General features: G+C 44.6%; 1 protein-coding gene across 1 annotated transcript in view; it reads left to right on the top strand.

The window, feature by feature from the left end:
- The window catches only part of COL27A1 (collagen, type XXVII, alpha 1), a 165,584-nt gene that overhangs the window by 34,066 nt on the left and 109,928 nt on the right, over positions 1-21,590 (top strand). The window contains exons 6-12 of the mRNA XM_010571135.1: positions 5,090-5,143; positions 7,187-7,240; positions 12,552-12,596; positions 13,479-13,532; positions 15,926-15,970; positions 18,331-18,384; positions 19,623-19,667. Of these exons, the coding sequence (XP_010569437.1) occupies positions 5,090-5,143; positions 7,187-7,240; positions 12,552-12,596; positions 13,479-13,532; positions 15,926-15,970; positions 18,331-18,384; positions 19,623-19,667 (351 nt within the window). The remainder of the gene's footprint in view (positions 1-5,089; positions 5,144-7,186; positions 7,241-12,551; positions 12,597-13,478; positions 13,533-15,925; positions 15,971-18,330; positions 18,385-19,622; positions 19,668-21,590) is intronic.

The raw sequence follows: 21,590 nt of genomic DNA, 5'->3' as shown, positions 1-21,590 counted from the left end.
TGAGGAGCTTTTGCCTTCCTGTTTCAGAGGACGTCCCAGTGGGGGAAGTACAGCTTTTTTTTTATCCTGCTCCGCACAAAATGACGAGTAGCTGAAGCCATTCCTCCCCTCCCCTCTGCTCGCACACAGGCCCTCCAGCAGCACAGCCAAAGCCTTTTCCTGTGCTTGTGAGAGACCCTGCTGTGTGCCTCGGTTCTTGGTTCTCCCTAATTTCAAAGACTGCCTAATTAGGATCCTGCTTAAGCTATGCCTGTGCCAGGGAGCAGACTGCTATGTTGAGATGAGGGCAGTGGAATCCTCCCACTCCAGAGCCTCACCAGGTCCAGACTTCTTTGCTTTCTCATTTCTCTTCTCTGGTTTTTGCAGCCTACTCCTCCACCTTTGGGTCTAGACAGTGGCAGGGGGGGACTGGCAGCACCCGGCTTCTTCCTCTGCCTTCCTCCTCCTGAAACTCCCTCATCTCTCCTTTCCTCTCCAGATTTTCTGAGAACCCTGACCTCCATCAGTCTTCCCAAACTGATCCCGTTGCTTCCTTCTAGATGTCCTCATCTCTTCCATGAGGTCTCACAGACCTCCTCCGGCAGTGCCAGGAGCCCTGTGTTTTGCCCTTTTCTCCTGTATACACGCTCCCTCCGGGGTGCTGCAGGGGGTGAGAGCTGGAGCGCTGCAAAGTGGGAGTCACCCCCTGCAGCCAAACCTCCTGCCTTTGCATGGGACTTGAGCACAGATGTGGCTCCAGAGGGGAGTTAGTCCAGTGTGCTGCAAAACGCTTCAGAAAGACATTTTAATTCCCAGCTTGTTCCTGTGTATAAGGCTTTGTGTTACCAAAAGATGGCGAAGTTCCTGGGAAATTGGTTTGGATTGTTTTGGTGTCATTGCTTACACAGAAATAGATTTATATTTTATAACACCGATCTGGGTCTAAAGAATAATTGAGTTTTGAAAGGCGATGCTTAATAGGGGTTTCCACTACCAAGAAAGCTGTAGGATATCTCAGCCAAACATAGAGAAAGGTACAAGCAAGAGTCCTTTCTTTTCATGATCTCATCAGTAGGCAGAGATGTTATGAACACTATTGATGCTCTGGGAAAAAGATTCTGGAAACTTGGCATGTTGCCTCTACGTGATTAAAAATTAGGCACTGGAGACATGCTGGTGAACAGCAGCTGTTTTAAATTCTAAAGTGTAGTTATATGGCCTGAAAAGTGAGGCTGTAAAAGTTCTACATCTTAGTGTTCTGCATTTATTCTCCATCAATGACTTCCAGATCAGACTTGTTGAGTTTTATAAGTCAAATCAAAGTTCTTTTATCTAACTTCCAGTCCTGCAAATTCAGCCTGGTCCAATCTATAGAGTCAAACTATGTTTCTATGCTATAGGGTTTTTTTTAAAACACTTTTAGCCTAATGCCTTGTCAGAAATCATAATTTGGCTGTAAAGCTGTATTCAGCTGGCCTCTTATTAGAAATAAAAACTTCCTGTAAGCATTTTTCCTCCATCCTGATGCACGATCTGGCAGCAGGAAGCCCTCAGCGGACAGATAGCTCTAATAGTCTGCAGTAGAGATCTGGTGTCATTGGTCTGTGCAATACATTTTAATTTTGTCCAGCCACCATTTGCAGGATTAGGCTGTTCTACATGATGCTTCATCAAAAGAAGTATTAAGTTTGCAGTGGGATGTAAGAGCTGTAGCTCAGCCCAGGCCTGGGCATAACTTCACCTCTAGTAGGGAGAGCCTGGTAAGCTGTGATTGCAAGATCATTGCATGAGAAGCACTTTTTTGAAGGTGTGCATCAGATCCCAGAGTTTTGACTTCCCTCCTTCCCTTCATTTCCCTGGTGTTACACTAGTCCTAGAAGATGGACTTTGCACAAAAAAAGTGATATTTCACTCCCTTACATTTTAAATGCCTCTACCCTTCACCAGGCTTGACAAGCCTGCACCTGGGACCTGATATCTTCTTAGTAGACCCAGACCATGGCTGAAATTATAGACTTGCGAAAGCTCAGCCTGGGTGACAAGGCAGAGCAGCCCCAATGAGAAATTCTCTTGCTGAGAGCCTTCAAGTGGCTGCTGGACTAGGTCTTCCCTAGATAGCAGTTAATACCATGGAAAAAACAAGCAACTCAAGAAAGGAAACTGAAGTTTCCCAGATAGATACGGCTTGGAAACAATGACTAACACCAAGTCATTGTCACTTAGGAAGTAACCCAGGAGCATAATTTTTATCAGCTGAATTAACAGAGCACTCATAAGGTCAGGCAATCAGCTGCATACAAGGGATGTGATGTGGCATTGCAGCTGGCAGAGATATGTGTATTTGTGCATGTCTCTTGTCCAGTTGTATTGCATTGACGAGCACCAGCATTGTGTTGTTGGACTGCTGCGTTTCTGAATCTATCCTGTGCAGAGTCCACCTTATTCTCATCACTGGAGCTGAGCACTTGTAATTCCTTGTACTTAGGAAGCTGATCTTTTGCACAGAGCTGTATGTAGCTGTTGAGCCAAATTCCTGCTAATCTGCTTGGGCATGGTTCCACTAACTTCAGTGGCATTACACCCGCTCGTGCCACCTAAGAATTTAGCCCATGGTGCTTTTCTCAGCAATTTTTAATGTGTAATTTCTTAAAGGCGGCTTCTTGCCACTTTTTGCATTCTGTTTGTTGTCCTTGGCAGTTGCAAAATTGCTATTGCATCTAGTTAGTCAAGACTGGTTATAGTAGATAACCTCCTAAATGGCTGTAGGCATATATTGGGCTAGGGTTGTGGCTGGCTGTGTGACCTGTAAGCTGCTTGTGGGGGCAGGAGGGGCACTTTTGCTAAGGACTACAAGTAGCTCCAAGGAGGCCCTAGTAGAGTTTGGGATGGGGAGGAGGGTTAGCTGTCAGACAGGGTGTGTTTTCGGAAGCCATTACAAGAGTTGGGTTTGCATCTCTCATCTGGAGGCTTTTGGTATCAGGCATTAGTATGGTTTGCTTAGTTAGCTGCTCTGGATAAATCTCTCTTGTTATAGTGCTAGGAAAAAGTGAATTTTCCTTTTAGTGATTGGTTTGGCTCCAACATAGCTCATCAGTTTGGCTCACTGATGTTTAAAATACTATTAGTGGGATTGCAAAGCTGAGGTGTTTAAGTTGCACAGCTCTAGACTTCTCCCAGGTAGGGAAAAAAAAACCAGAAGAAAACAATTTCTTCCTTTACAAAAGGAAGTAGTGTGCTCAGTCAGTTGCAATGAGAAAGAGAAGCTTGTGAGCAAGGTGCCATGGCTTAGTGATGGACAAGGCTTAGGCTAATTCCCATGTTGTGGTTGCTGCGTGAGAAGAGTTGGGCAATTAATCCACAGTTTCAGCCCTTGCACACAGGCACCCATTCTCTCTGGCCCTGATGCCATCTTGCTGGTTAATCTTAGGGATACGTGATAACATTTGTGGCTGAGTTCTCCACCTGTGTGATGGTCTCAACAGTGTTGAACACAGAACCATGGTGCAAAGCACAGTCTTTGCTAATGTGATCTGGAGCTTCCCAGGGAAAAATGTAAGAGGCCTGTATTCCTTTACATGGCTCAAAGTCATTGTATTGAGCATATGGCAAGATTTAGGGAGAGTGGTGGGTGTCTACCTGCTGCAGCAAATTAATTTTGCAGAGTAGGAATTAATACCCTGCAATCCTGAGGCCTGGTCTAATCTGTTCTGAGCAGTTGTAGCACCCACTGACTGCTCTGAAGCTCAAAGAGTGGGAGAATTGCCCTGATAACAGCTGCATGCAAAGCAAGATTATCTGCATGACTTCATATACTGTTTGGAAACCAGGCAGCCTTCATTCAGAATTTGTGCAGATGCATCTGCCTTGAATCAGCAGTGCTCCCTACAGTCCGTAGCCAAGTAGTCTCACTCCCTGAACCTTGCAGCTTGTGGTGGATGGTGGAGGAGGAGAAGGGGAGATTTACACTCTGTGCAAGGTGGGAAGTATGTGTCGAATGTAGTCACAGTGAGTCTGCATGGAAAAGCTGCTCAGCTAGCTATAACTAGACCTTTGTGCTGCTAATGAGAAATGCCAGTTCATAAATACTATTACTCCTCTGTAGGGTCTCACCTTCCCTCCAAGCACTTCACCTGACAGCCATTAATTAACGCTCACAACTGTCCTGTGCTTGGCGGTTGGTTTTACATCCCGTGCTGCTGATGTGGCACACAGAGGTTGTGACTTGTTTATGATCTGGGGGGTGTTAAATAGCCAGTGACTGATACTGGGATACCTGTGCCCTAGCTGTGCCAGAAGAGATGTCATACAGACCTAAGCTTCTTTGTGTTCTAAGCTTTACCTCTCCCCTGCCAAAAGGATCTGCCCACTTCAAATCTCTTCTAGTTTTTCCTACTTCTATCTCTTACCCTGTTAAGTGCACACATTACCTTTCCACCTTTTAAGAATTTGAACTGGGATTTTCAAAGGAATCTACTGGAATTAGATGTTCAAATGCTGCTGAAATTCCAGCCTTTGTTCGTCAGAAGATCACAGTCTTAAATTGTAATTTCTCTCGTCACGGTTGTTAAAAAGGGAAAAAAAGAATACTGCCACTTAAGATAAAGTGTGCCTTTTTCTTCTGCCGGTCTGAAAGCCTCACAATTGCTGTGGCTGTTGGTAGTGTCTAATTAGTGTAACTTTCTCTGCAGTTTCATCTGTTCCCCACAGTTAAAAAAGCAACAGCATCTAGCAAGTTGTTAAGAAGGATGGTTTAGCCACAGTAATAGGCTTGGTAATTATTTTTGTGACGGTAGTTGTAGACAAGGAAGAAATCACAGCTGTCTAGTCTAATAAGTATCAAAAGTCCCGACGTTGCCTTCTTCCAGTTATCTTTTCTTTAGTCAATTTAATACTGTCAAATACTATTTAAAACTCAACGCTTTAGTAGCAGCAATCATTCACCAAAACCACCCCCAGCAAAACAGCTATACACAGGGACTTTAATACATTTGGGATGTTGGGGCAAGTCAGAGATAAAATGTTTTTCTAATTTTGAGGCTTGGTGGAAGCAGAACCACATCTATGGGCTGGGTCCTTGGATTATGTCATTAATTTAAGTTTTTCATTTCAGGGTCAGAAAGGTGATCCTGGGTTCTCACCTGGAAAAGCTCGCAATGGACAGAAGGTAAGATGTTGCCCAGACTGCACAGGCATCAAGACCATGGTGCGCTTTAAGCCCTGTGCGTACACATGGAGGGAGTCCATACTGCAGCCACAAGCATCACAGCTACTCAGGTAGACTTAGGACTGAAAATTAAGAATTAGACCCCGGATTCAGGACTAAAGAGTTAGCTAAGGTATTGACCACAGTGCACTGAAGTGCCTGCTGCCACAGCTTTTTGTTGTCCAAGTGTTTATCCATTTTATGCACAATCTGCAACCCAAACTTAAGTCCCTGCTGCTGCAGGCACATGGCTACTTAAGCTAAATATTTAAACTAGCGCATATGAGATACAGCCACACCTTGCCAGCTCTGGCCATGCAGCTGTAGAAAGAGACAAGCCCAGTGTAAGGAATAAAAAAAAAAACTTGAAGGCAAAGGAAAGGATGTTCTTGCCGAGGAGCTGCGAAACAGTGGTTTGCCTCACGTCACATACGCAGCCCACAGCAGATCACTACTGCGAGAGCAGCCTTGCTATCCCACTGGTGGAGAAAGGGAGGCTTCTCAGACCATTGCACTGCCAACACATGGACCCTGCTGTGTGATAACCAGAGGCCTTTCCACCAAGGTCTACTCAACTCAACACAAAGTACACAACTGGGAAGTGTAGCTGGTTTCTGGATTTGGCAATTGTTAAGGACCGGAGTTCTGCTAATTCTTTTCAATGAGTTACAACTCCCATTTTTGCTGTTTCACAGCTGAGTGATTTTTACTGAGGCAACAAGGCCTCACAGAAGCCTAGAAATTAATAGTAGAGCAATCAGGGCTCCACATCATCTACCTCAATTAGTTCTTTCAGTGATGCCTGCACAATACTTCATAGCTCATGTCCAGGGCAAGAAGCCTGGTTCTCTTCCTTTCATCACAAGCCTTGCTATAAATGGGCAGCTAATAGAAAGCATCAGCCATGGAGAACTTAGGCCCTTCATTTGAAACCAGATGCCTCCATGAAACACAGCAAGCCACACAAATGCAAGGTAGAGGATGACACTAGAAAACCTTGAGAAGGCTAAGTCTGAAACAATTCTTTTAACTTAACAGCACGAGATGCCTTTTGAAATTTCTTGTACACTACATTGGAGTGGCATCACATGGAAATCATTCACCCGCAGAGTCTGGAACTGTTTTCTTGCAAGCATGCTCAGTGTAAGAAAGGGAGAGATCCAGATAACTTTTAGCTCATGTTAACAAGGCTTCATTTCTGGTAGCAGTAATAGAAACAAGGAGTTTCCAGCAGGAGTTTGGAGTGATGCCTAATTTTCAAGCTAGGTACTCCGAATGCATTTTCAGTAAGCAGGCACAGCACGGTGTTAGAGACTCTAAAGGGTTTTTTGATACTAATCAGAGGAGGCCAAAATGGGCTCGTACAAATGGCTTGGATGTTAGATAAGTCTCACAGCACCACACTTCTCTGTTCCTATGATGATTTGGGCATGCCAGCTGGGATGTGATGCAATCCCTTTTCGAAAGTACAGGCCGCTGAAAAAAACCTCCCACCAGCAGCCTGCAAAGGTTCAATCCATGTCATATAGGCAGGTTAAATAATTATACCATCAGCGCCATCTGAACTGGAGCTGTGGGCTGAGCCAGTGCAGTAGCAGAGTGTGAGCACAATCACAGGAATTGGCAGGAGGTACCTGTTGTTCTTATTGCATTTAAAAGCTAAAATTTTCTTGCCTTGCTGATTTAAATGCCTATCAAAAGGCAAATGAAGCATGTGACTGAATGAGATCATTGAAAAAAAAAAAAGCATTCATTCTGCTGGCAAAAAGCTGGACTTTAGCAGCAGCTGCCATTAATTAACTGAGTTTATTATTTATATGAGCTAGTTAATAGAGATGTTGTTTAAATCTACGTTTCTTATCCAGGCAGTTTTTGAAGAGTTGTGATTTGAATCAGAAGTATCAATAGTTGGGTGCTACTGTTGGCAAAGTAATTTCAGTAACAGTACGCTAGGCATAGGGAAAAAGTTGCTGAAAACTAATTCAACTTGCTTGCTTCCCACAGGGAGACATGGGTTTACCTGGTTTGACTGGGTTCCCTGGACCACCTGGTAGAAAGGTAAGAGTATTCTTTTCTAGTGAATTAGATCAGTATTTTTATTTTTAGATTTTCTCCTCTAACTCTGCCTAAAAGATTTAATTAAGTCCTAGTACCCAGCAAAAAAGTCTTATGCCTATTTCACAAGTGTATACACTGGGATATAGGCTGAAGCAACTGCCTAAAGGTTGTACCAGCAAGACTATGTAAGACTATGAAATGAAATTCTGGATCCAGATTTCTGTTCCTTCTTTGTATTCTATGTCCCACTACACTGCATCATCCCCATCATTCCTCTGCACCCTGACACTGGGTCTTCATGAGCAAGCTGAATTTAGATCTGGTTCAGCCAATGTGTTAACTAAATGGATCTACAACTGGCATCAATACCCAAAGGTTGGATTCAGAACAGGTTTAGACATTCCAAGGAAACCTTGACTGTCTCACCTGGTAAAGCACATTTCAAACAAGATATCTGTATGCCTTCGCTCTACTTTGCCTGCAGATTGACAGCACTAGTCAGGTTTTGCTTTATTTACTTCCATATTGATGTTTCAACAACATTAACATCACCGACAACAAACCTATGCCTAGAAAAGGTTACATAACGATACAGCACAAGATCCGTCCCTGCTTTCATGTTGCAGCGGTGTATGTGCTCATGTTCACATGTGCAAGTCTGCATCACAGTACCTTAGCGATCTGCACCTTTTATACATCAAGGACATTTCAGTTGACCTTCCAGTTCCAGGCTGTGTTGGTAGGTTGGTTTGGTTTTTTGGAAGCTGGACCTGTTGCAGGGAGCTGTTTGACAGTTGTGCTCAGTGGACACGACTCCCCTTCCCAGCAAGCCAATATTGACATAGCTAAGCTGAACAGTTAAAAGGAGCATCTTGTTTCAATCATTTCATCAGTCAACCGGCCATTGAAGATACACTGTTCCTCTGGCCAATTAGCTGCACACAAACACCTACTCAGGTATGCTTTAAGACTCTGGGGAGAGAAAGAAGCTGTGGAGGAGACTGAAAGAAACCCTCCCTCTCCACGATTGTTTGTTGTATACTTTATATTGAAATCAAATTGCCAAAAGTAGGGGCTGGGTTAATTTTTCTACTCCCAAGGCTGGTCATGCTTGGGGTGCTGTGTGGAGCTAGGAGCAATAGAGTGATTAATTACCAATCTTTTGCTGTCTCAAACAAGTTCTAGCAAAGAGGGTGCAAAGAATACCACTTTCCTGGTATAACAGCTCATAAAACAAAACCTTGTGGTTATGATCAGCAAAATGCAATGTCAGGAGCACAAGGACTCATAGTGGAAAAAGTGGAGAAGGAATAGGAGATTGAACAAACATTCCTGAGTCCAGCACATGGCCTTCACATCTGATCTCGGCTCCCCCAGGACAGGGCGAAGGCAGGGGTATGCTTCTGTTTCTTCAAGTAATGAGCAAGTTGGATGCTGAAATTTTTCCTTTGGTGCGGCTTAAAAAAACCACCTCCCAGTAGCGCTAGTCTGGCAGTGTTTTTGGTGTAACCTGGCTTTTATTAGCATCCTGCATTAAGAAAAAATTTACAGCTGTTGGAGAAATGTTTGGAAAAAAATCTTTTTTTATCTGGATTCCCTGCTGGCTTTTTCCCAGTGAAAATATGCTGGTGTTTGGCTGAAGGTGGGCAACACATCTTGGCTACCAGAAAACAAGAAAGCCTTGGAAATGGACATCCCTCCTGCTCACTCCATGGAGGGACTGTGAAAAGAACTCTAAGGCCTTTGATCTGAAAACACCATGTAGAAACTTTCAAATAGGCAAAATATTTCACCAGGGGAAACAAAATACTTTTCCCACTAAATGAAACAACTGGCTCAGCAGCATGAGCTGGAGCCACAACCAGCAGCATATGGTTTTGGATAGTGCGGCTCATACCACAGTGCCTGCCTTGTGAATGCAGACCTTTGCTCTTTGTAGGATTGGAGAGTCTGATCTCAGAGCACCCCCAAAGTCATTTTTCCTGCACGCATCTGCGAGTATATGAAACTGCCTTTCAAGAAGCAGATGTAATTCTCATCCTCTCCACACAGAGCAAACGTTGCTTTTGCTGACCAGTAGTTCTCAGCAACAGTGGCAGGACTCGGCTGTCCCCTCTGCCCTTCCCTCGGGTGCCTACGAGGTGTCTGTGGACTTTGGCTTTCAGCTGGGGGCTGCAGACTACAGCTGCCTTGCGGATATATCTCAGCAGAGTGCTGCATCATTGCTCCCAGCCTCAAATACTGTGGAGGAGAAAATGGTTGTAGCAAAGTACAAGATTGTAGGAGACGGCAGCAGTGAGAGAGAAAAAGATTAATTAAAGTCCCTCAGAGAGTAAAGACAGAGCTGGAAATTGGTCAGTGCTTCAAAACACACCCTGTCATGCCGATCTATTTGCTGGCTTCTTTACTCTTCACATTTCCTATCAAAGTGCAGGATGATCCTTTTTAGCTAGGAGAGAGCGGATTATAAATATCATCACAGATGACTAAATCCTTCACTGGAGTGCAGTTTCCTTTCTAAATCACAGCCCTTTGTGTTGAGCACCCTGTAATCATCAGGAAGTGTTTGGATAAAAGAGCAAATGCAGTTGTTTTCATACCCTCTGCCTTGTCATTTTAGCACTATTTGAAGGGGATTTTAGCAGGTAAATACTTTCATATTGCAGCCAACTTTAACATACACAAGCTCTTCTGTTTTCTCCTCACTATAATTAACCTGAGACAGAAATAACTGCAGCATACTATGAAGAAACACACATATGAAGCTTCCTAGAGCTCATTATATATGTAGTGAGGAGGATATTTAATAGGATGCAACAGTAGCAGAGTGTCTACATATTTAACTTAAGTGCCATTCACTTACCATTATAGAGATAGCAATGCAATATTTGGTGCAGACTTTCGCTCAGGACGTGCTTTGAGCATCTCAAGGGGCTGTTATCTAACCACCTGCTCTGGGTGGACATTGCAGGCTTGAAAAGCCTGTCCTGCAGGAACCCAACCAGAGCAGAAGGATTCAGAGCAGCCAAGCTAGGCACCTCTTTCTTATCAGTGGAGGGAGCGAAACATCTCTAAGTGTTTGTATGCGTGGAAGTAGGTGCTCCAGCTGTCTGGAGACAAAGGTAGTTCCTGCTCCAGGCCGTAGCTGGAAGAGGTGGGCTGAGGCCCGAGGAGGAAACCCCATGAGCTCCATGCTAAATCCCAGGGCAGGTCTGGAGATGCTGAACACAAGGCTGTTTCTGTTGGCAGCTCTCTCTGGAAGGGGGGCGGGGGGGGCAGAATAGATGCTCTCTGTCTGCACAACAACCTGCTGGTCTGTGCTCCAGGGATGTGTGATACCAGCTCTGGGCCTCCCACACCCAGGTGGGTCTGGACCTTCACAATGTGCCTTCACCTTCAGGCCAGACGCCCAACTGGGTTGGAGCTTCCTTCCTCCTTTCTGCTGATGCTGAGCATCTCTGGAGGAGCTGAGGAGAGGATAAGCAGGAGAGGATTTCATGGGGCAGATTCCTGGAGAGGTGCAGGGAGTCCCATCTGCTGGTCCTGCTCCAAGAGCTGCTGAGGCACTTCCAATTAGGAGCCACTGGCTGAAGTGCACTGGCAGCATTCGGAGAAAGGACCTTCGAGGGGTTCAAATAAGGGCCAGCTGGTAGCCAAATGGACTTTCAAGTCAGCCACCACCTTCTCAGGAGGTGCAGCTCAGTCAGAAGAGCGGGCCATGATACATCAGCAAGGTCAAGCAGGAGAGAATTGGTGAAAAGGGAATCAACATTTTTCCAGGCCAAAATGTCTGAAATAATGAGCAAGGAGGAATGCAAAGGGGAGTGGGTAGTAGCCAGGATGGCTGAGAGCATTGCATACCTCCGCCAGCAAAGGCTTAGGCTGCAGGTCTAGAATAGCCCATGGGAAGAATAAAAAAGCTGTTAAGCAGAGGTGTGGACCTGGGAGCAGAAACAGGCCTGGGTTCATCGGGTGAGTAAAGCAAAAGGCCAAGTCCTCGGCCAAACCAGGGTTTGGTTATGGCTTCAGAGCAGGGGGATGCTCCCCTGTGGGTTTCGCAGCCAGGCAATGTGTGCCGGGAGCCCTGCTGGGAACAGGGTGAGTGGCAGAGTCTGAGTTACAATTAGCAGTTGTAACCCACCCTGAGAGCATTTTGTTATTTCGGTAGTATTTGTGCAAGGATCATTTCTTGTTTATTTTCTCTCTCCGTTTGTTTCAAGTTATATTTTCTGCCTTTTTTTTAGTCTTGCTAGTAGCCCAGCTAAACAGTCGTCTCTGTAACTGAATTTAATCTCCTAATCTGCTCTGACTCCACTTGATGGAAATTAGTTTGTTTTAAATAGCTGAAGCAAGATAATAAAGGAGAGGGCAAAAAAAAATCTGAAGTGTCTATCGCTTGCAGAATTTACTCAGTGTTTGAAGAGACCGCCAGGTAAATCCTGGAGAAAGCAAACTCTCTTAAAATACACACTGATCAGTGTGCAGTTGAACAGGCTACCTTTGTCCCGCTCCAGTGTCTGCAACTCAAAAAAAAAAAAAAAACCAACCTGAAAAACTGAAGCAGGTTTATGAAAGACCTGCGAGAATGACTTGAAGGCTGTAACGCTTGCCAGCTAGCAAGCTGGATTAAGAAACTCATTCTAATTAATTGAGCAGGTTAAGAGGCAGCTTGCTCACCACTTTAGGTAGCTTCATAATGAAGGACTCTGAATCTTGTCATACCTTCTAATAATTAGATTAGAAAAACTGGAAACTAGACAAATTCAATCTAGAAGCAAAATTGAAGTTTTCTGTGACAGCAAATGGTTATTTTGGTGTTTCCTATGGCATTTCAAGTCCTAAAGTGAAAATGAGTGCTCTGAAATGCGAGTGAGTTGTGTTGCGTAGTCCCCCAACTTGCCCAAAGCAAACATTTCACCCTACAAGCCTGTGGTTTCCTAAGGATTAAGGATAGCCTTTGCTAAAAGTGTAGATTACAAATAGATAGATCTGAGTGTAGATACAACTCTAAGTCTGTTCATGGAGCAAATCCTTCTTGAGTAACCACGAGGCCAGACCCCAGCAGGTGCAGGCTGCTGCTGCCACACCACGTTGTAGCAGAGCCTGGGGCCATCGGCAGGGTTTGGGTGATGCCAGTGCAAACAGCAAGTTTGCATGATTGTGTAGTGCTATCCCATATCTAAAAACCTGCTTCTCCTCAGAACTTTACTTCCACCTGCAAAGAGAAATTCAAACCCAAACCACATCACTTTATTATTCTTTTTTTTTTTATTTTTTCTGCTTATTCATCTCTTCCATCCTGTTTCAACAGGGATATAAAGGCTACCCTGGACCACCAGGTCACCCTGGAGACCAGGTGAGTCTTCCCAGTTTCCAACACTGAACTTTAAAGAGGGATGGAATTGCTGACTCTGATGCTAGTTTGGATGCCGCACAGCCTGCTAAGTGTGGACAGCCAGCTCCTTCCAGGGGCAGCTTGGTACACACAGGGGATGCGCAATGAACTCTCGTACTGCTGGCAGCTGTGCACATACACTGACCGAGAACCAGCAGGTTGGTGGGAAGAGACTGCCTTGGAGTTTCTAAATTTTTATTGCTCAACCATGTTAAGTTTACGTGGGGGAAGAAATACCAGTTTACCCTACTCCCCCTTTATTTTTCCTTTTATATTAATTTCACCTGGAGTTTACCAACCACATCATATTAAGTACTAACATGTAATTCCCCTCCCAAAGCCCATTCCCCCTCTCCCCTTTTCTCCCCCTTCTTTATTTGGTTAAGTCTGATGTTTGCAGTTCAGAAAAAAAAGGTAATGAATAGCAGGCCCTGTTAGCAATGATGTTAAAGGATATTATACATGAATCCATTTAGTTTTGAAGAATTTTGGCAGTGCTTCCCCACCAGTAAAACAGTTCCATATGCCAGATATAGATGCAGCCTTACACCTTCTCTTAGCCTCCTTGTTTCAAACTATCTGCTGTTTTCACTGCAGATGGAGGGAGAAGGAGAAGTAGCAACACTTGCTTGGATCCTATTGACTTGGCTTCTGTGTGTTTTCCCCCCTCATTAATGTATTCCACTGTATACCCTTAATATTTTCTTCCTTTCTATAAATTTGCATCAGGTTAATCCATTCCACCCTCCTTTCCCCCCAGCTCAAAGAACGAAGCAGCTAAAAAGGCTTCCTAAGTGTGACATTCACCTTACATTCTGTGCCTTTTCTTTTCTCTTTCCAAAGGGCGAACGAGGACCAGATGGAAGCCCAGGTGCCAAAGGTTATCCTGGCAGGCAGGTGCAGTAAATCTCATCGTGCTGTGCACAGACTAGGGATTTGGGTGTGCAGGTAGCTAAATATATGCCCTGCTAAATACATGCCCTACTAAAGACAGTGCAGACCTCTAGAATACATCTGAATATTTTCCTTCTTCCATCCCCAAGATGCTGTATCAATGACACGGTCTTTCAACTCTGGGGGACACTAAGGTTGTTAGAAAGTATTTTATGCCTATGATAGATAAAACCTGAATTTCTATAGCAAAATCTGACACGTTTTTGCTTCAGTATAACAACAGGTTAAAAAACCCAAAACAGCAGAACAGAGAAACATACCTGTAAGCTGCTAACCCTTCACTTTTAGGCACATTTTACATCTAATGTTGAACAGGTTAGAAACCTGGGACAGAAAAAGGTGTGTTACTGAAAGAAAAGATTAGATGAACTCTCACTAGTAAAATTCACTACCATAATCATATATATACCTATATATAAAATTATCCATGGACCATAAATATATGTAAAAATCATATTTGCTGCTGAAAAAAAGATGATGAAAGAAAACCAAGTCTTTGTTTTCATCCTGAAAAAATGCACAAAGGCAACTTTAGGAGGAGCGTGCAAAGGAAAATGGGTCGAGATTGGACACTTTATTGTCTTACTGATGTAAGATGCTGAGTAGTAGGAAGAAAAACAAGAGGAAGAATTTGTAAGACCCTAAATGGAATCTGTTGGAGGGCAGAAGACATGGCCCTGTAACATTTACAGAGTTCGTCATGGTTTTCTATAGTGGACACATTAATGTCGGATTCCACCACATTTATCTTTAAGTACATAGCAAAGAGGCTAGATGGATGTCAAAGACCCCAAGCAGTCTGTCATGAGTCTTTCAGACTTGTCGTGAGTTCATATGTGAGTTTTTACCCAGATGTGCAGGTTATTGGACTAAATATGAACTAGATGTGCAGAACAAGTCTGCATCCCTCTGCCCTCAGGTAATAATCAGTATCAATAAATGTATGATATTGGTAAATATTAATAATGTAGGATCCATTTTTAATTGAAAATTAAATTGATACCTTGCTTAACATGCTGGAGAGTGCAGATGGTAGAACTGGACGAGAGCTTTACACACCTGACTAAATACTCCATTCATACTCTGAAAAGCTTTTAGACATTTGCATGCCAAATAATGTCCTAGGTGTGACTGTGTGTTAGATGACTAATAGAAAAGGTCCGAGCTATTTTGGACATACAAGGTTAATGCATGCTGTTTAGCAATTCACAGCAGTGTTCTGCCCATCAGATAAGCAGGGTGAAATCTTTGCGTTTGACATACCAAGAACAAAAGTGCTTTCTTAAAATGTGGTTTGGGTCAGGAAAGCGACTTTTTTTTTTTAAGGCAGCTTTTTTCAGCATATCTGAATGCTGTGTGTATCCAGCATCAGGGCTGTTTACTTTACTGAGATTTTACTACTTGTTACTCCTGTCAGCTGTGCTGGCTCTGCAGCGCTATGGGAGAGAGAGCTTGGCTCTGTTTTGATTTGCGCATCATAGGCAGAATTGTTAACTTCACCCCAATGGCTGAAATCTTTGGCAATGATGCACAAGCCAGGAAGGAGCACAACCTGACTTTCAGATCCCAGGCTGAGTGTGCAGTGCTACCAGCTAAAGAAAATACAGATTTAGCCTCCCTCCCCCCCCCTTCCAAAAAAGCCCAACAACATTTGGAACTAGAAAAAATTGATCTGGAAACTTGCTAGAAGACAATAAACATGAAAATTCATTACGCATTTTTACAGGGCTCTTTTTCACAGTACTTTAAGTGAGCAGCAATAGGCATAGAAGTAGCATGGGGAATATATTTTCAGTTCCTGCCATAGCTGTTAATGCTGCAAAGGGTTAGAGATATTGCAGTACCTGCACTGCTAAGTGACTTTCTAGGCTGTAGAAATTAGAGAGGCTTTCTCACTGCATCAGGCCCGCCTGTGTTCCCTAAACAGGTATTGAAATATGTTTGTCATTTGCTATGCATGTGTTCAGTTAGGCAGGAAAATGACTTGAGAGCTCTTGGGTACAGAGCGTCACTGTACATTGCATCTGAATTGTAACACAACCTCTGTGCACCCTGCTGCATTAGCCTTTTTGGTCTTTATGATCAGAAATCTCTACTTCAGCCCCGGGCAAGGCTCACGATGTGCAGCAGTCTCAGGTTCTGCAGAGTCCCAGCTCCCCAACAATGAGACATTTGTTATTTGTATCATTTTGTCCTTTGTTCTCCTTTGTTGATACGCCTTGGACTCAGCACTGAAAGCAGAACCACGCAGGGACAGTGCTGGGGATTTGGCACTGCTCATTAGGTTAAGTTAAAGCCTGTCCACATTTGTCTTTGTTTTTTCCCTTCTGTTCTAGGGTTTACCTGGGCCCATAGGGGAAACTGGTCCAAAAGGCAGTCGGGTAAGCAGCCTTTCATTTTTCTTTTCTCTACTTGTTTTTACCAAAGGCTTCGCAGGAAACTTTATGCTTAATTTTGCAATCCTGAGACTAGTTGCTTTAATTTGTTGGATTCAGGGGATTTGAACTGTGCACTCCTTGTTTACTGAAGCACTGCTAAATTTTTTAAATTAAACGTGGAATGTACCAAGATCAAAGTTCACCAATAGTGTTGATGATACAAAGTCAACCCCTTCAGAGCTCACATTGCAGGAGAGGAAAGAATGGCATACAAATTCCTACCAAAGACCAAAGTCTGAACTTTCTGCAAGCCCCATCTCCCAAAGGCCTCTTTAGTTTCAATAAGTGTGGTTCAGCGGTCTTCGACCATGCTCAATATGGGCTCTTTTGGGTATAGTCCTGGGTTTGGGAGTGATTTATATCATTATGCAGAATAGCAAGCCAGCATCTTGAAGCCATGTGCAAATACAAACATTAATATTTCTCTTCTGCCTGGTTTTGCTCACCAAATTGAATTGCTGGGGGTTCATTCTCACTGCAAAGGCTCTCCTTAATCACATTTTGTTCTTTTCCTGCAATTATAAATTCACAATGAGATTCAGAGCCAATAAAATCCCCCGTTTCTCTAACATGTGATACTTTCTCTGTATGCAGTAAATTAAACCAGCTGGCTTTCATCACTAGGAAAACTGCAAGGAATAAAGAAATGCTGACCCTGTAGCTAGCTGTATTCCTGAGCTGGGAAGGGAGATGGCATGTTCAATGTCCTGCAGAAGAGAGTAAGATCTGAGATAGCACAGCTTGCTCACCTCACTTCTGCAAGTGAGGAAGTTTTCCCTGGTGCATCTGTTTCACTGGCCTAACCAGGACCTCATGTAATTATCACATGGTAGATGCGCAGAATGTAAGACTTGAAAATTATTTTCCACTTTGCACCCCTGAGTGCAGAGTGCTGAAATATTTATAGCTACCAAAGAAAGCCATTTCTCAGTTCAACTGCAGTCAATCAGAATTGGGTACTAAGGTGAGATATTGTGGATTGAGGGAGCTAACTGTGGACTCTTCTCCGTCCCCCACCTCTATTTTTTAGTTCTGCAGGAAGTAGGTCAGGAGTAACATGGTTTGTCTTGCGATTCAGGAGGCAAAGGCAGACAACATCGTTTTAATGTAGCTGTATTTCCCAGCTAGGTATTATCCCTAAAGGAGAAGCGATGGACTGGTGAAAAAGTTTGGTGGGGTTGACAGTAAGAGATTTAGTGATGATGGAGAAAGAAAGATGAGAGAAAATCAGTGTTAACACTCGGCTCTTGTAACAGTGAGGTGCCACTGAGGGGGCTCCCCGCTGAAATTCACTTCCTCTTGATTCTGCATGTTTGGCACAAATTAGTCCTTTGCAAAGGACCAGCACACAAGGTAACTTTGTACTAACTGCTGAGCCCAGAGGATTAAACACAAGGCTTCAATTGTTGCAAGAGAAGGGAAATGTAGCATTTTATGCAGCGTGTCTTGTCTGAGCGGGATCCCAAGGCAGTAGAGACACGCGGCATACTTGAAAACACGACGCCTGCTGATCGGTGTGAAAGGAGCGGATTTTATGTGAAACACATTAGTGCAAAGGAGGCTTCTTTACAGTTGGGTGTCAGAGGATCTGTATGCATGTACAAGTTGAGCCTCGTACACCGATCCAAAGAGTCTGAACTGTCACGCTCAGCCTCTCCCTGCCTAGGCAGGGCCCTTGGTGATTGGGTTGACAAAGCGTTTGCAGAAGATCTTGGTGGTGCAACAGAGTTTGCAGGGAAAGGCTTTAGGCACAACCATTACCAATTTGCTCCTCTCAGCAGCGGGGCAGTCGGCAGCCTTGCATGCCAGGAAAAGGTGTTGTTCGCGTGAGAAAGGCCTGCAGTGTGCGACTACCATGGGACATAAGATAAGCAGAAAGGGCTTGGTATCACAGGGCGTTTTCACAACACGGTTGGGAATGAGTGCCAAAGGCAGGGAAAGAGCCCTTGGAGAGGTGAAAGGAGGTGCAGGCATGCAGATTACTTTTGCTATCACTCTTGCTAACCTTGAACCAAGCTCCGTTTCCCTCAGGTACACTTAGAGCCAGCCCAGGTAAGGTTTCTTGTTGCTGGCCTCTTCCTGCCTGGAGTCCTCATGATCCCTGGTGTGAGGGTATGTGCCCTTGGACTACATCGTGGAAGCCAGCACCATGCAGTCCATGGGCATATACACTTGCCTCAAGGTTTATTTCATCACGGCTGCCATTGACCAACGCTGGAGGATGTTCTGCTGTTCAGGAAAGACAGACTGACTGGTTGCTAATGGAGAAATGTATTTGACTACTTGTTTTCTCTTTTCTTTAGGGATATATTGGTCTCCCAGGATTGTTTGGGCTACCAGGGGCTGATGGAGAACGAGTGAGTATTTTGTGAAGAAAATGTTGGTGTTTTACTTGAATACAGTTCATCAGAGCCTCTTGTAACCTCCTCTGTCCCTTGTTCCTGAGGAAAGAGGCGAGCATGCCTAACATTTAACCATGCCTTCTTTAGCTTGCTCCTACCTTTGTGTGAAGACTTGTGTCCCTGTACAGTGTTGACATTCAGCTCAGGAGAACCTAGGCTTCAGACAGGGTCCTCAGACCTCACTGTTGAGTAGAGAGTTTTTGTATCTTTTCCTTCACTTAAAAACCTGCCTTCCTCCTCCCCCTTACTAGTTCATCTTAGTAGGATGAGGTGGGGGGTCGAATGTACGTGGAAATTCCCTGCTCCCACAGGACTGACATCCTAGCCACAGCATCCCAGCATTTTGAGTGTCCAACTGGAGGTGCCTGGAAAGAGCCTGGCTCTTGGAAGGGACAGTGCCTTGGGCTTTCTGACAGTGGCTTTGGTTCCAGTTGCCTCGAGTTGGGCAGTCAAGACTGGGGCCTGTGAAGGGGCAGCTGTGGCTGCTGTTGCCATGTGTCCTCCCTTCCCCCCAACCTTTTCATCATGCCTTCTCCAAACCCATGTGTTCAGAGCTTTGCAGGACATCCCTTGCTTTTTTGCTCTTCTCCCCATGTGTCCCCACCTGCCTGATCTCTACCCATCCAAGGACCCCCTCTTCCCACTGCAAGAGCGCCTAAGGAAGGTTGCTGTAAGATGAAGACTGTTTTATTCCAGCTTTTTCTCCCTCAAATGCAAGCTCCAGAAACAAGAGAGGCCCCAGGAGCATGTGGGAGTGAGTGTGTGTGTGTGTGTGCCTGCCTGGAAGGGGACTACCCTGCACTCTAGAGTTGCTGATTTAATGCTTGTATAACTAAATAAGAAACATAAACAGAAGTTCTCCAGTGAGTGCCTTGGCGGTGGCCTTCATTTGGTTCCAGACAAGTAGCTTAATGACTGCTCCTGCTAAGCACAGCTTCAGCCTGTTGCCCTGGGTGTGGATGCTGCCTGCATGTGTCCTCAGGGAAGGCTGTAGTTAGTGGGTGAAGGTTAATTGTCTTCTGCTCTCGCAGCTGACTGCAAGTAGCTGACATTTTGATTCCTGAACAATGCCGCAGTCATTAGCCTGTTTTGCATTCCCCTTTCTCTTCTAGTTTTGTTTTCTATTGTTGGTTGGCTGTTTGCTTTCTCAACCAGACCTATTATTTTTTTTTCTCTGTGTGTTTTCCTTGCAGGGGATCCCTGGAGTTCCTGGGAAGAGGGGCAAGATGGGTAGGCCGGTAAAGTTTTTCCTCGTCTATTATGCAGACCTTGTTGAATGAAACTGGAAACAAAACATCTGACTTTTGGCTGGGTCCCTTCCTATCTTCTGATAGGAACTAAACGGGGAGATCGAACAAACCTTTCCATGTCTCTTTTCTCAAGCAGGAAGAAAACTGAAGATACAAATACTGTTCTCATCCTTTCTTCCATGCTCTGCCCACTTCACAAGCATTTTTGTTCTTTTTCACACTGTCTCCATGCTCCCTCGGATCTTACACTTCTCAGATTCTCTTCTGCAACACCTTCCCCTCTGGCCAGCCTCTTCCCTGAATGTACTTTTTAATTCCCCATCATGATTGCAGCTTCCCAGGTGTCTGTGCTCACTCTGTTACATCTACTGCTCTGTGCTCCCACCAGTCTCATCATATTTGCCTCTTTTCACTGTGATTCTCTCCAACCCTTGTACCATCCTGGTTTGTATAATGCAAGTGCACTTTTGTATGGAAAGCTTTTTGTCCTTGGTGGTGGTACAGAGTTAAGGCAGTAACAGATCAGATGAAGACATGTTTGAGGAGCAAGGAGACCATGTAGATTTGAGAGCTTGGCCAGGAGGAAGAAGTGTTTGCAGGTAGGGCTGAATACAAGGTGAAAACTGTGAGAGCTGCATAGGAGAAGGGGGTCTGTGCTGACTTAAGCAAAAAGCAAAATAAAAGCAGGTGGGAGAAGTACTAAAATGAGTAGAGGAAACAGAGAACAGACAGAAAGGAAAGCCTTTCCCTCATCAGCCTTCTTCCAAGCAACTCTGCATGCTTCCTTTAGCAAAATGTATAAAATTTTGCTCCAAGAGTCCGCAGAGAGATCAGGCACGTTCATGCTCTGGTGTGTCTCATTGCCTTTGCACCTTGTCCTTCATGTTAGCCTGAGTTTCTCTCGATCTCCTGACATCATTGTACTCACAGGCTCCTTGTAAAATGTCCACTCACCCACACACGGAAAAATCCACTGCTTTCCCCTTGTCACCCTTGCATGCGAATGCATGCTTTTCAGGAGTCCCACGCCTACCGCTTGCTGGTGTTCTCACAGTAAAAACCGTGCAAACATCCTGACAGGGCCACATTCATCTCAGCTGGCTGTTCGTCTTTCTCTGGGATGGGGGGAGGTCGAGCAGACTTTTTTTTTGGGGCGGGGGGGAGAGGGTAGTGGAAATCTGTACCAGCTTTTAACAGTTTTGTAAGCGCTGGTCTCTGTGATGAATAATTGTAGAGAGCCAGTCGATGTAATGATGACTCATTGACCAGATTAAAACAAACAAAGCAACTGTCGTTAGGTACAGGGTTTCTGCTCTCTGCCTTGTTTCTGCACAGAGCACACTGGAGGCTCAAAGTGTTCCAGCTGTTGTTTGGCTAGCGTTTGTAATCTTCCAGGCAAGAGGTTTTAGTCTGGTGGTCACTGTTACAAACAAGGGGCTCCCCTGAGATCAGCAGGGAATCTCTCAACCATGGAGGCATTTAGGCTGGGATCTAGAGAAGGGATTAAACAGCTGCGCATGAGCACCTTTGTTCCACTCGGCTCTTTCAGAGAGTTTTGGCTTCATCCCTGTTTCATGATATCAGGTTTAATAAGAAATCTTGAATGGACCGATGCTGATGATTTGTACTTCCGAGCGTGAACAAAAAGATCAAGTGACATCCAGAGTTATTCAGGAAGTCACTTGGAGAATGGAAAGTAAGAACCAGCTGACCTGGTTCCCTTCCCAATACTTATCTCCTGGCCTGTGCTGTCTCCCAGCTGGCTTCCAGTGTTAGTGAGCCTGCTGTGATTGTTCTGGTCTCTCGCATCCCCGCGCTGCTAGACTTGCTGGTGTGGCTACTGTTCCTGTTCTATTTCAGTGTTGTCATTGCAATGGAGAGCTCCTGGAAGCCCTTATTAGGTGCCATCCA

The sequence above is a fragment of the Haliaeetus leucocephalus genome, unplaced genomic scaffold (genome assembly GCF_000737465.1).
Source record: "Haliaeetus leucocephalus isolate CR32 unplaced genomic scaffold, Haliaeetus_leucocephalus-4.0 Scaffold306, whole genome shotgun sequence".
Classification (NCBI taxonomy): domain Eukaryota; kingdom Metazoa; phylum Chordata; class Aves; order Accipitriformes; family Accipitridae; genus Haliaeetus; species Haliaeetus leucocephalus.
Note: the sequence above shows the minus strand (reverse complement) of the source record. Positions and strands in the feature narration are given on the sequence as shown.